The sequence below is a fragment of the Podarcis raffonei genome, chromosome 12 (assembly GCF_027172205.1).
Source record: "Podarcis raffonei isolate rPodRaf1 chromosome 12, rPodRaf1.pri, whole genome shotgun sequence".
NCBI lineage: Eukaryota > Metazoa > Chordata > Lepidosauria > Squamata > Lacertidae > Podarcis > Podarcis raffonei.
In genome coordinates this window covers 33,273,075-33,285,859 of record NC_070613.1, presented here as the reverse complement: position 1 = coordinate 33,285,859, position 12,785 = coordinate 33,273,075, and the positions used below count along the sequence as shown (strand labels likewise).

The window sequence follows — 12,785 nt, the reverse complement described above, 5'->3', positions numbered from 1 at the left end:
CAAGAAAACACAAGCCACAAAACAGCAACAGAGGAATATCTTGGAAGTAATACTGTGGCAGAGCTCTTAGCTGAACAAGGATCTGGATATAAACGAAAGATGCAGATGCAGAACTCAGCAACAAATTCTTGACAGGTTCTGTGTATGTGGGTATATAATACATGCATACATATATTATATATGGAGACACACACTGTCACACACACATATGCAACTATCTATCAGATTGAGAAGCTGAGTCAGCAAAGAGCTTCTTACCTGAGCTGATCATGCTGTGCATTCTTTGCTGAGCCAAGAGCTGGTCACGTCCCGAAACTCCATCTGAGGAAAAACACGATTCACTCTCGTAAATTGTCTGCAGCATATTCCAATCAGACTGCACTTCTGCTACATGAAAGATTCATCATCAACCGTTCAGAGGCGTTGGAAACGACCCCTTCTGCTCCTGCTTCCTCCTCCCCAGGATGAGTGGGGTTTAAAAAAACCGAACCAAAAACAATACTAAATGGCACTAAATTACCAACATGTGCATATGTATACGTATAAATGAAATATTTCTATACACAGGGTTTTCTTAAGCATCAACTATGACAGCAATCCAGTTTAAAAACCATTTACTCTGCCGCAGAAGCTTAAGGCACAATGATACACAGGTCTTATTATTATTTTTAAAAAAGAAAATAAAACTGTTGATTATTATGCACCTCTCTAGTTGTGTTAGCTGTGCTCTGGAAGCCAAGAGCAGGTGGAGGAGGGATATATTTCTCCCTCAGGTTATTCTTGGGAGTCGAGTGAGAGAAATAAAACCACTTAAAAACAAAAACAAGCAAGCACAGTTTCTAGGGACTTGACTCCCTAGGGGTTTAAGTTTCAATTACTCCCAACCCTGGCAAGTGATTCTGTCTCTGGGTCCTCTTCCTCCTCCTCCTCTTTGATTGCCTGCCTGCCTGCCTGCCTCTCTCTCTCTGTGCAAAGTTGGCCGGAGCTTGTGAGAGCTCATTTGCATACGGATCAACAACAGCCTGGCCCACAGGCAACAGAAATAGAACAATGGCTGGCCTGAGCCAAAAATAGGTCAAGCATGGCCAGATGATTGGAGCCTGCATGAATGCATTTAAAAATACCTCAGCTCACCCAGCTGGCCAGTCCCTGTCTTTAAAAAAAGCAAAAAAGCTGCAGGTCTCTAGCGCGATCCCCTCCAAAGCGATTACCTTGTCCTAATGCCAAACCTGCCTCTGTCTGTATTATATGTTTATGTTACTGTGCCTCCCTGCGTGTTTATGTGTGATGGAGAGAGACCTGCGTTTCGATTGTATTTTTGATGCCCTCGCATCAAATGTGTCATCTTTTGACAAGAGAGCAAAAGGGGAACAGGTCCGTGCTGGGTCTAAAATAATACCGTGGAAGCTTCTGCTCATAATGTGGCTTCTGCTTCTCCCACGCGTAGCAAACCTATTTTTGCTGCCTGCCTCTCTGGCTGTGTTGCAGAGAGTTGGCTGGAGCCTTACGATCTCGCCGCTCAGTTGCAGGATGTACAGGCAACTGACAACAAAGAAAGAACCAAAAAAATAAAGACAATAAGCCAGCTGAAAGCCATCGCACCCACCCTCCCTGCCGCGCCCCACTCCCCAGGGAAGGGAAAGCACATCCAACAAGGAATTGTACTTTGATTTCTGAATAGATTGTTCCCCTTAACATCAGTTTTCAGCTGCAGCACAGCGTGTTAAGCGCTGCAAGCTACAATACCCCTCCATCTGAGAGGAGGGAAGTGCTAAACAATTTATACTGCAGAGCGCTCTAAATATAAAAGGAAGTGTTGTCTTAAAATAGCTGCTTCCAGAGTCGCATAGCAATGTTTAAAGGTATACACACTGGCACGCCTCATCCTGTCTTTCAGAGCTACTCATGGTTTACACTGCAGGGAGAGGCACAGAAGCCAAGTGGGGATACCAGACCATCTCTAAGCAAATGTGAAGCAGCAGATAACAAAAGCAAGTGTGTTGTTGTCACGTGCATCACTCCAAGTCTCATTGCCTTCATTCTGAATGTGTGTGACAATATGCTTTTTGGCTTTGGCATCTACTTATACTTAGAAAGGAGCTGGTTCCCTGCTTACATTTTTTGTGCACCTGCCTACACATTTGGATAAAGCTGGGTGCAGTCCAGCCTGCAGTCAATGGTGCCAACTGAGCATCGAGAGGAAAGCCACGGTTCCCGTATCTCTTGCTCTCCACAGCCCTTTCCTCATGTCAAACAATTGTATTCCAGTTTGATGCATACACACTCAAGAATGGTCACAAAGGTATCATTCAGTACTTTATTCATTTATCTGGAGTATTTCTTTCTTGCTTTATACCTCCGAGAGCTTCTCAAAGTAGCTTATGCAAGGTCCTCAAAACAAAACCCTACTCAATTCTGGGAAAGGAATGACAACCAAAAAAAATAAAAATCACACAGGATGTCTATATAGAACCAGGATTATTCAGGCTCTTGTCTTTGTTCTTTGTGACAGCATACCAGACAGCATCTCTCACAGGAGTGGGGTGAGCTCTTGGATCCTCCTCAGCCATGATGGAAGCAGACTTCCCTTTGATGCCAGTTGCCAGTTGCCAGGCAACAGTTCCCAAACTCAGTCCACGATGGATGGTTTCTCCATATGTTGTTGGGCTACAATTCCCTGACCACCAGGCCTCCTGGTTGGAGTGAATGAGAGCTAATTGCAATATCATCTGGAGAGTCTCCCATTCCTATCGTAGACTCAGGCCTCATCTACACTACACATTTAAAGCAGTATCATACCACTTTGAACAGTCATCATTCCTTAGGGAGAGGGATTGATTAAGCCACTGCAGGAATTGCAGCTCTGTGAGGGGAATTGGGGTCTGCTAAGCAATTTTCAGCACCCTTAGCAAAATACAGCTCCCAGGATGCTTTGGGGGAAGCTATGACTGTTTATAGTGGCACAATAATGCTTTACACGAAGAGGGCCAGTGGTGCCTCACTTAGCAAAGGAGCCAGCCAATGAAAGACAAATAAATTCACCATGTAGCTTTCCATATATTGGATGTAATGAGATAATGGCCTTGTATGCACAGAACGGAAGCAAACCATGGTTTACTACAATTGGGCAGCATGTGCATGCTGTTCAAATCATGTCTGCTCTGCTTCTCCCCTTTCCCATGGCGGGAAAGAACAAACTACCGTGTCGGCATAGCATTATGTGCAAATCAGTTTTCATAATTTGTTTCTTCCAAACAAATTACAAGCAATAATAATAACCATAATAATATCAAAGAGAGAGTGAGAGAGAATCAAGAGTGAAGTAATTATGGGTGAAAACATGAGCAAAACCCAGCGCCACTGCTGAATGGACAGCAAAGGAAGAGGACTAGGGCTGAAAGACCAGGGGAAATTGTAGGTGCATGAAGGCAGCTATCCTAAGCACAATATAGGGAACTGTAGCCCTGCTTACATGGTAGGTGCCTGATTTAACAATATCCATAGTTATGCCTTTTGGTACATGGGTGGGTTTTTCACTAGTGCGTTTTTCAATCCTACAATGTGTTGCAAATAATGTAGAAAAGAATACCTGGTCAAAATGCGAGAGACATGTAATCACTCTCCACAAATGCATCTTAAACCAACCCTTTTTAAATTTTGCCTGAAATCACCATTATTTAACAAAAATTAGTGGGGCAGACTTGAATAAATAAAGCTCTCTTGTGTACTAGTTTCTTCTCATGCGTGGTTGCTCACAAATCAATATGAAGCAAAGCAAAGTGACCAAACTGTATGGATCATTCTTTCTAGTGACGTCAAGACAATCTAAAATGTCACTGTGTCCTCTCACTGGGTGTGAGTGGCACTAATCTCTATATTCTAATGTGGAACACAGGAAAATTACAGAGCATGGCTATCCATAGCAGGAACAATTCAGCAGGAGCTTATCTATATCCCCCACTGACAGAAATGAAAATCTAGGAGTGTCTTTGTGCTGCACCCATTAATTTAAGTGGAACCTATTCAGAAGATCTTCTCAATGGGCTGTGCATTTGGATTTGCAGGAAATGAAGGTAAACTAGCAAAGGGAAAGCTAGCTTTATTTATTTTCCTTAATTGCTGTCTCCCACCATGACAAAAGGTTCAGGTAACTAACAATCAACTCAAAATAGAGGCAGCACTGTTTCAAAACTCATTGTTACTTCCAAAACCAGGTTATGCTACTCTGTTACCCTCTAACTGCCAAATGTCATTAATGTGGTGCCCATGAGTGCAAGAGCACTCTTGAGGTCTTTCCCTGGTGCTCACTGGGTCTTTAGGTCCCTAGGCCATAAGTGCATACCCTCCAACATTTCTCCGATGAAAATAGGGGCGCTTTTGGAGGATCTGTAAGTAGTGAGGGTGCTTACCCTTTTCTCCCTTGAAAAGTACATAGACCTGAGGAAGGAAGCTGGAAAAGTGACACTCTTTCCCACTTATTTCAGCTCTATGTCATTTTCAAGCCTCGGATTAATTCTACTGGATCCCAGGACTCCTGGAAAAGAAAATGTTTATGTGTGGGTTCTCTGTGTGTCTCTCTCTGTGGCGAGGGCTGATCTGTGGGATGGGGGAGAGGGGAGAGAAGTAAATGGAAAGTGTGATGCCCATAGCACTTGCTCACAAATTTAGGTTGCGTCCATGGGCCTAAAAACATCGTTGTACCCCATGTTAGATACTACTGTCCTTTGGCAGCCAACTTTAAACTATTAGCAGGCTAACAAACCAGAAAAATGGGTCAGGTCTGGTGTCTTGGGGGTGTGAGCCTTCAGGTGGCAGCTCAAGTTGGTACCAATCTCTCAGCTTTACTCAGCTCTCATCCTTTTCGAAGCACAGTCAGGTAGCAGAGGCCTGCTCCAAAGGAGGCATACATGCCTGCAGGTGGGAACTGAATGGTAAATTGAACCACAAATTCTAGAGCATTGAATTGGATGTCTATCCTCTACAAAAATTATTGGCCTCATGATTTGTTTTCCAGATTTGTTGCATACTTGATAAGCTAGCAAACTGTGTATCTGATACTGAAAAGCTTTCAGTAACATTTTATACATGCTTATTCATGAACATAACATATGGTCTCAACACTGATTTCTGTAAGATTATTTTTCACCAGACTTTGACTTTCAAGTAACTTTCAAACCTCCGCTCATCCATGAAGCTTATTGGGTAGCTTTAGGCAATTCATCTCACCTTTCAGCTTATCATGGAGTTATTTTAAGGATAAACTAAGCCTAAATTGTAGCCTGCTCTGTATAAGAAATATAAGACATGTAAGCAACTGAAATTACAAATCATTCAATAACCTTGGCATGGCAGACTAGAGTAATCAAACCTGAATTAGAGGATTGGGGAGAGAGGTGTGGGGGAAAGACAGTCTTAAACAGCTCTGAGACTAGCTGTGTCTCCTAAGGATATTTGAGCGTGTGAGATTTTCTGCATCATTTGACCTGCTAGGATAATTACTAACCTGCTGTTAATACCTCCCCTTTTCACACTGAAATACTTCAAGGTATTTTTATCTTTGGGGAATTTGTGGCTAGTTTGCATGATTCATTTGCTCTGCAAGGGAAAATAACATGGTGCAAAAATAATAGAACAGTACAGAGTTTGAGTGGCGAGCAAAGCTACCTTGCACTTTTTTTCCTAACAGGTGAAGTGCAGGAATGCACACAACGAGTTTGACAGCAGTGTGGGGACAGGAAAGGTCCCAGAGGACATACCTATCTCTGAACCTTCTTTGCAAGAGAAGCTACCTTATTCATAGTTTTTTGTATCGACACACAAACCAAGGAAGAGCTGTCCCCATTAGCCGATGGCTTGGTGGGATTGTGCTGCTCACCTGACCTCTTTTCAGCAGCATCACTGCTACATGCTGGTACAGAAAAGGAGGAGGGAAAGGCAGTGGTGAGGTCAGCACACTGCAAACATGCCAGTGGAGCCAATCTGGCACTCCTCTTGGCACATTCGCACCACTCCCCCTCTCTGTCCCATGATGCAGCAGAAATGTAGGCAGAAGGAGGTCTGGTGAGTGCTGCAGCTCCACCACGTACTGGATATCCTTTGAAATCTGCACTTCTCTGAATTTTGTGATGCAGTTCTTCAACCAACCAACATGTACAGAAATGCATATAGTAGATGAAAATGCGCACAATAGGTATGTATTTGTGAAAATAACATACAGAAAACCATTGTTTGCAAAAATACATATATGTAGTCAAAACTGCATACCAGTATGTGTTAATTCAGAGACATGTAGCCATATTTGCACGAGGGTTGTTTGTTTAAACAACAACAACACAGAAATTGTTGTGGAAATATGGAAAACTGAATTTAGGATTGAGAAAAAATGAGAAACTGAAAGAAATTGCCCTGAGACCTCCGGATACAGGGCGGTATATAAATTCAATAAATAAAAAATAAACCAAAAATATGCCAATCCCTAGTAAGAGCAGCGATCATAGAATTGTAGAGTTGGAAGGAACCCTGAGGGCCATCTAGTCCAACCCTCTGCAATGCAGGAATCTCAACTAAAGCATCTATGACAGACGGCTATCCAAACTCTCTCTCATGGGAGCCTGTCCCACCATCAGAGAGCTCTTACTGTTAGAAAGTTCTTCCTGACGTTTAGCTGGAATCTCCTTTTTTGTAACTTGCATCCATTGGTTTGGGTTGTGCACTCCAGAGCAGGAGAAAACAAGCTTGCTCCATCTTCCATGTGATATTTGAAGATGGCCGTCATACAATACGATGGAGCTATACTCCCTCTGGTTATGGAATCCTGCTTTTCCTAGCAGGCTGATTTCCTAGCAGTGACAATTAGGTTGAGGTGGCTTTGAACACAAAGAAACTGCTTCTCCTCTTCCTCAAGATTAGTCCCATTGAACAACTTACATGCTAGCTCAAGGATGTGGAGGAGCTGTGGCCTTCCAGATTTCGTTGGGACTTCAACTCTCATGAGCCTCTGTGTGGCCAATGGTCAAGGATGATGGGGAATTGGAGTCCAGCATGGAAAGCGCTTCAGTTTCCTCATCCCTGAACTAACTAACTGGAGCATGGTTAGTTAGTTACTCAAGTTAGACTGGCAACTCAGACACGGTTGTTCTTGCCTCCACAATTGGATGCAGTAAGCTTCTGGATATTGCAGAAGGAGAATATTACTGTCCTGCTTGCTAGTTTCCCACATGGCCTCTGGTTGGTCACTGTGAGAACGGGATGTTGGGCTAGATGGGCCACTGGCCTGATCCAGCAGGACCCTTCTTATGCTCCACCAAAGTGTAAACAAATAGCAAATGTTGCTTCTTCCTTGGGCCTCCCACCCCACTGTGAGAAATAACAGATCAGGGTGCCATCTGAGAGGCCTCTTGGCTCCTCCATTGCTTGGCCACATTGGATGCTTCCTTCCTAGCTCAGATGAGACACAGTCCATTTCTCTGGGCTTTTTAGAGTTGTGGTCAAGTTTCTGGGAACTGTTTTCTCCTTGCTTATTCATGATTTTGTGCTTGATTCTCTCATTGATTGGAGTAATGCTCTTTATGGACCAACAAAAGAGCTTGCCATTTCCCACACGCTCCAGCAACAAGAAAACCTAACAACTCTGAACTGAATCAGTCTTTGCCCAGAATTTAACAGCCTGGGTCCTACAGCTCACCCTGCATTTATAGCTAAGGCAACAACAATAAACGTGTGAGGCCCATGAAGCCAGCTGGATATGCAGTGGTTAATGCTTATAGGCGCACTGTGGCCAAGCCAGTTCACTGAAGAAGGGAAAAAAAACAATCAAGAAATTGGTAGGTTATATAAAAAGATGAGCATTGTGGCATCATGGAAGAGGTATGCAAGTGACACCTAGCATATTATTGCTTTCAGCTCCAGCTACTCCCGTGCTGAGCTCTACAGGCATGCTGCTCAGGATGTGGAGAAGAATGCTGGCAAGAAGCATTACATCGCATCTCAGGAATCTCTCCAAATGTTTTCCTTTCCACATGTGATAAATAGTGCTGCAATTTCCTCCTCATCTGATTTAAAGAAAATGCCAAGGTTCCAAGGTTATAGAAAGCCCACTGCAGACTGAAACTTGAACTCTACAACTTTAGCTACCTGGGAAGGGAGTAAAGAGCTTTTTGCCACAACTGATCATACACTGTAAAATATGATGGCTAGAGGGGGAACATCAGTAAGTCCAAATGTTGGCACTTGCAGTTTTGAAAATTTGATAATGATCTATTTACAAAAATGGGTTGTAGTATGACAACCTCACAACAGAAGGGAGTGCTTTTGTGGGGTGGGGGCTCCAAAAAACTCCCTAAAATAAAACGGCATTTGCTGCACCACCAAAAGTGAGCACTAATGTAGCCAGGCAGGGAAGCTTCAGAGTCACTTCCAGATCTTGGGACACCACACCTGAAAAGGCTGTGTCTCAGCTATCTACCTACCCCATTTCTGATGGTGAAAGGGCCCAAAGCAGGACTGCAGAAGGAAGGTTTTGGTGCAGGCTCATACAGATGAAGGTGTTTCTTTAAATTGTCTGAACCTGGTCCTACAGTCTTTACCACTTCTCTTTGTGAACGAACAGGGTGGTGGCTGATTTATTGGTTTCTTTCCAGTGACATGACTGATGAGGGGCATAAGAAGAAGAAGAGTTTGGATTTGATATCCCGCCTTTCACTCCCTTTAAGGAGTCTCAAAGCGGCTAACATTCTCCTTTCCCTTCCTCCCCCACAACAAACACTCTGTGAGGTGAGTGGGGCTGAGAGACTTCAGAGAAGTGTGACTGGCCCAAGGTCACCCAGCAGCTGCATGTGGAGGAACGGAGACGCGAACCCGGTTACCCAGATTACGAGACTACCGCTCTTAACCACTACACCACACTGGCTCTCTGATAACTGCGCCATTTTGTGTTCCTGTCTCTCTTTCTGCTCTGTAATATGTGGCAGCCATTTCGTGCTATTGAACAAACACACCCAGTAGCTATTTTGTTAGGCCTTGCCCCTTTCTGTGCCCACAACACTTTCTCAACATTCCAAATCTGCCCATTGGCCCCCAAAGGTGGCCAACCTCTGAGTCAGTGATTGCCCTACCTGGCATAAGCTATAAAACGCAGAACACATTTTAAGGGGGTCTCCTGCGCTCCTGGAATGCTTTGTTCCATCTTACCTAAATCCACACTTTGACACAACTTCGCTGCCCTCCTTCACCTGTGATAAAAGCTGGGCACTACAGATAGTCCTCTAGAACTGGGAATACTGGGCACAAAGTTGCTGTGCTTGCACAGGGGGTCGTACAGTAGGAAATTAATAGGCCACTGCTGCCCACTGCCCCACTCCCAAACCCAGAATTTTTATTTCTCTATTTCCCATCATTCTCTGTAGCAGGACTTGTATTCTGAAAATGCAGACTGCTTCTATGTAACTCATAGGAATATATATATAGCCCAACTATAAGCTAGTTTCAAAACTGCAATAAAACTCATTCCACAGGGCAAGTTAGACTGGCTGAAAATATATTTATATGTGAGGATAGAAATAAATATTAATTCTTTTGTGAAAGGGGTTATAAATAAATATCCCTGAATAGTAAAGCTACAAGATCCAAGTGTTTTATTGTGCCACCTGGAGACAAGAGCTGACAAGGTAATTGTTAGTTTCCTTCTAAATCTACCACAATAAAGAGGTCTATTATGCAGAGCTGGTGCACAGCTTATTGCTGCTTCAAGTGCTAATGAAGCCTCTGAAGGCAAATTTTATTGTAATAGTGTCACGGCAGGAATTCATTGCTCATGGAACTTTTCAGCAAAACCAATGTATTAGCAGTGTAGAATAGCTTCTTTTATTACTAGCAAACACTCACGAATGAACATCGTGGGTTCACAATGTTTTGCTTTGCTAATATTTGTCTATGCACACAATTTTAAAGGCAGGTATAGTAAACATCAAGGGGCACGATCCGACAGAATGCACTCACGTCTAACAGTGAAATTCTAACCGTGTCTACTCAGAAGTAAGTCCTATTGAATTCAGTGGGGCCTACTCCCAAGTGAGTGGGATTGAGACGGCATGCACCCTGTCATTTCCTTGCTCCTGAGAAGATATGGCACTGTTCATGATTATTTTAGCGAATGAACCCTCCTGTCCCAGATCTATGCAAACTACACCTCTAAGGGCTTTGTTATTGTGGTGCTCAGCAGTAAACTAAACCTGATTTAAATAGGATCTATTGGTTATTTCTCTCCTTCCCTTTCAGTCCCTGTGTCCCCCCATAACCTCTGTGGAGAGTCAGGGTGTCTTCCAGAACAGCCTGTGGGGGAATGATGGAGGAAGGGGAAACCCTCCAATGTCTAGCAGAGACACCTTGCATGAGATGTCTCCACCTGCTTTGGTGCAAATTCCCACTCCTGCAGTGCCCTGTAGTTCATGAGCCCCAACCCTGTAGAGAGGGTTTAGGGGGTGCACAGGAGAGAGGAAGTGCTAGTTGTTTTAACTTCCTTCTACTCATGCAATCTCATTGTGGTTTCCTTTTCATTGTTCACTTTAATGGATAAGGTACAGAAAGCCCAAAGCCATGGATTCATACTTATAGCTCTGATGACAACTTTGTTGAGATTTCTATTCCACCTTAAGGAGCAGATGTGTGGAACTGTTGCACGTCACATGTCTGTTTACATTCCAGCATAGCTTGCTGGGAACTTCTGCTGTGTGTATAGCTTTTGCTTTTTCCGTTCTCCCTGAGAAGATGAGAGAGAGAGAGTGTGTGTGTGAGAGAGAGATGACATGTTTCTTTGTCCTGATTTATGATTAATAAATCTGTAGTTGTAGTATGCTTCCACAAGCCTCACACCTATTCTGTGTATGCAATTCGCTCTGCTGATAGTATGCCCTGGCTCTGAAGCCCGGGTCGCTGATTTATGTCGGAGCAGAGGCCGATGGTCTTCGCAGCGGGACGGCTGGAAGGAAATGGCCCAGCTGGAGCTTGCCAGCTGGCCTCCCGGCCTTCTGCATGCCAACACTTTTGTAGGTACCCTGAATGTGGACATTATTGCAAATACGTGTACAACATATATTGAACAGTTTTGCCATCGTATTGTCAAATTTGCATTTGCAAACACAAGGTATGACTTTAAAACACAGCTGAGATTCAAAAAAAAATCAAGTAGGATGCAGCTTGTTGGCCTCACATTGACATAATTAACTGATAGTAGTGTCTATGTTTAAGGAGCAATATACCTCTGGTATCCAAATTCGAGGGGCACAATGGATCCATGGCACTATCTTCTCCTGGCTGTAAACATTTCAGGGACATTATTTTTGGCCACTTGGAGGCAGAATACTCTGTTCATTCAAAAATGACAAATCTTGTGCTGATGCATTGCTCAGTCCTCCTCCCTTAACTATTCTAACAATTTTATTTGGAAAAGACTCACCTCCTGCTGACAGAAGAGCACTGCTAATTTTGGACTTTGATAGATGGGCAGTATATGCATGCAATAAATAAAATCTTATATTTCAGGGTTTTTGTTTCATTTTTTTTTTACAACCCTTTATTTTCCTTTTTTCTTTTCTTTACTTATTTATTAAAAACTTACTTTATTTGCAAGCACTAGAGATTAGCATGGGACAGCTGTTGAGTAGAAATAAGCATCCCTGTTTCAGGAGACATGTATGATGCCATGCCTCTCATAAAACTGTCCCGTTATAAATATACATATCTGAAGTGTTTCACTCTAGCTAAACCCTTTGTGGAAGAACACCTTGTAAGGCTCTTCTAAATGGCACAACCTTAAAAGCTCTGGGGGGCCATAATTCTGCAAACTGGAAGCCAGTGCAGACAGCAATTCCCTGAGCTGAACGCAAACCTAGGAAGTCTGCTACCAACAACAACAATGAAATTCTTTCTTTTATTATACTGTCTAGATTTTAAAAGGTGGGCAAAGCTAGGTAATATGAACTGGAATGACTGATAAAGATATAGAGCATTTGAAAATGCATGGCACAGGAATGGGCTGATTTCTCTAGCCAGGTATTCTGCCTTTTATAGCGTCTAGAACCAACATTTTTAGGAAATGTGTTATCAGAGCAGTCATACTTTCCCAGCCACGGCAGTTTAAATTGCAACTTCAAAGCTTTTGTGCTGCAGAAAACCTCTAGGGCCAAATAATAATAACAACAATAAATACTCCTTTCTTGGCCATGTGATTGTGGGGACATGTTGGCTAGGATAGAAAGAGTGAGGTACATACAAAAATAGTTACTTTTTAATTGACATGGAGTTTATTAATATTACTGTTTTGAAGTACAGGAAACTGCTACATCCTCTAATTCCTGGCAAAGGAGGCAATGCTTGCTGTTAGGGAAGACTCACCAGTGTAAATTTCTTTTAAAAGCAAATGAAAGAGGAAATGAATGAAAGAGGAAATGAAGGCAGCCCTGTTCAGGGAAGTTTTTAATATTTAATGCTGTACTGTTTTTAACATTTGATTGGGAGTCGCCCAGAGTGGCTGGGGAGACTCAGCCAGATGGGCGGCGTATAAATAAATTATTATTATTATTATTATTATTATTATTATTATTATTATTATTATTATTTGCCATCATTTATTTTAACTTAAAGCTAAATGTAAAAATAAAAGCGATTGTGAAAAATTGTGGGGAGGGTCATTGGTGTTAATTTTTCACATTCATCTTTGTCCAGTCTGCCTGAGGAAGGGGTGCAAAGTTTCGAAATCCCACACCATTTGGATGCAAAACACTGAAGTT

The 12,785-nt window shown here is 42.8% G+C and overlaps 1 protein-coding gene across 10 annotated transcripts in view; it reads right to left on the bottom strand.

Annotated features, from left to right (window-relative positions):
* Window positions 1-12,785, bottom strand: part of HDAC9 (histone deacetylase 9) — a 472,213-nt gene that overhangs the window by 271,734 nt on the left and 187,694 nt on the right. For 9 of the 10 annotated variants that reach the window (XM_053359136.1, XM_053359133.1, XM_053359143.1 and 6 more), the window contains one exon: window positions 259-321. In XM_053359136.1, the coding sequence (XP_053215111.1) occupies window positions 259-321 (63 nt within the window). Of the gene's footprint in view, window positions 1-258; window positions 322-704; window positions 1,108-12,785 lie in introns of those variants that run through there. The other variant, XM_053359142.1, reaches the window with a different exon arrangement.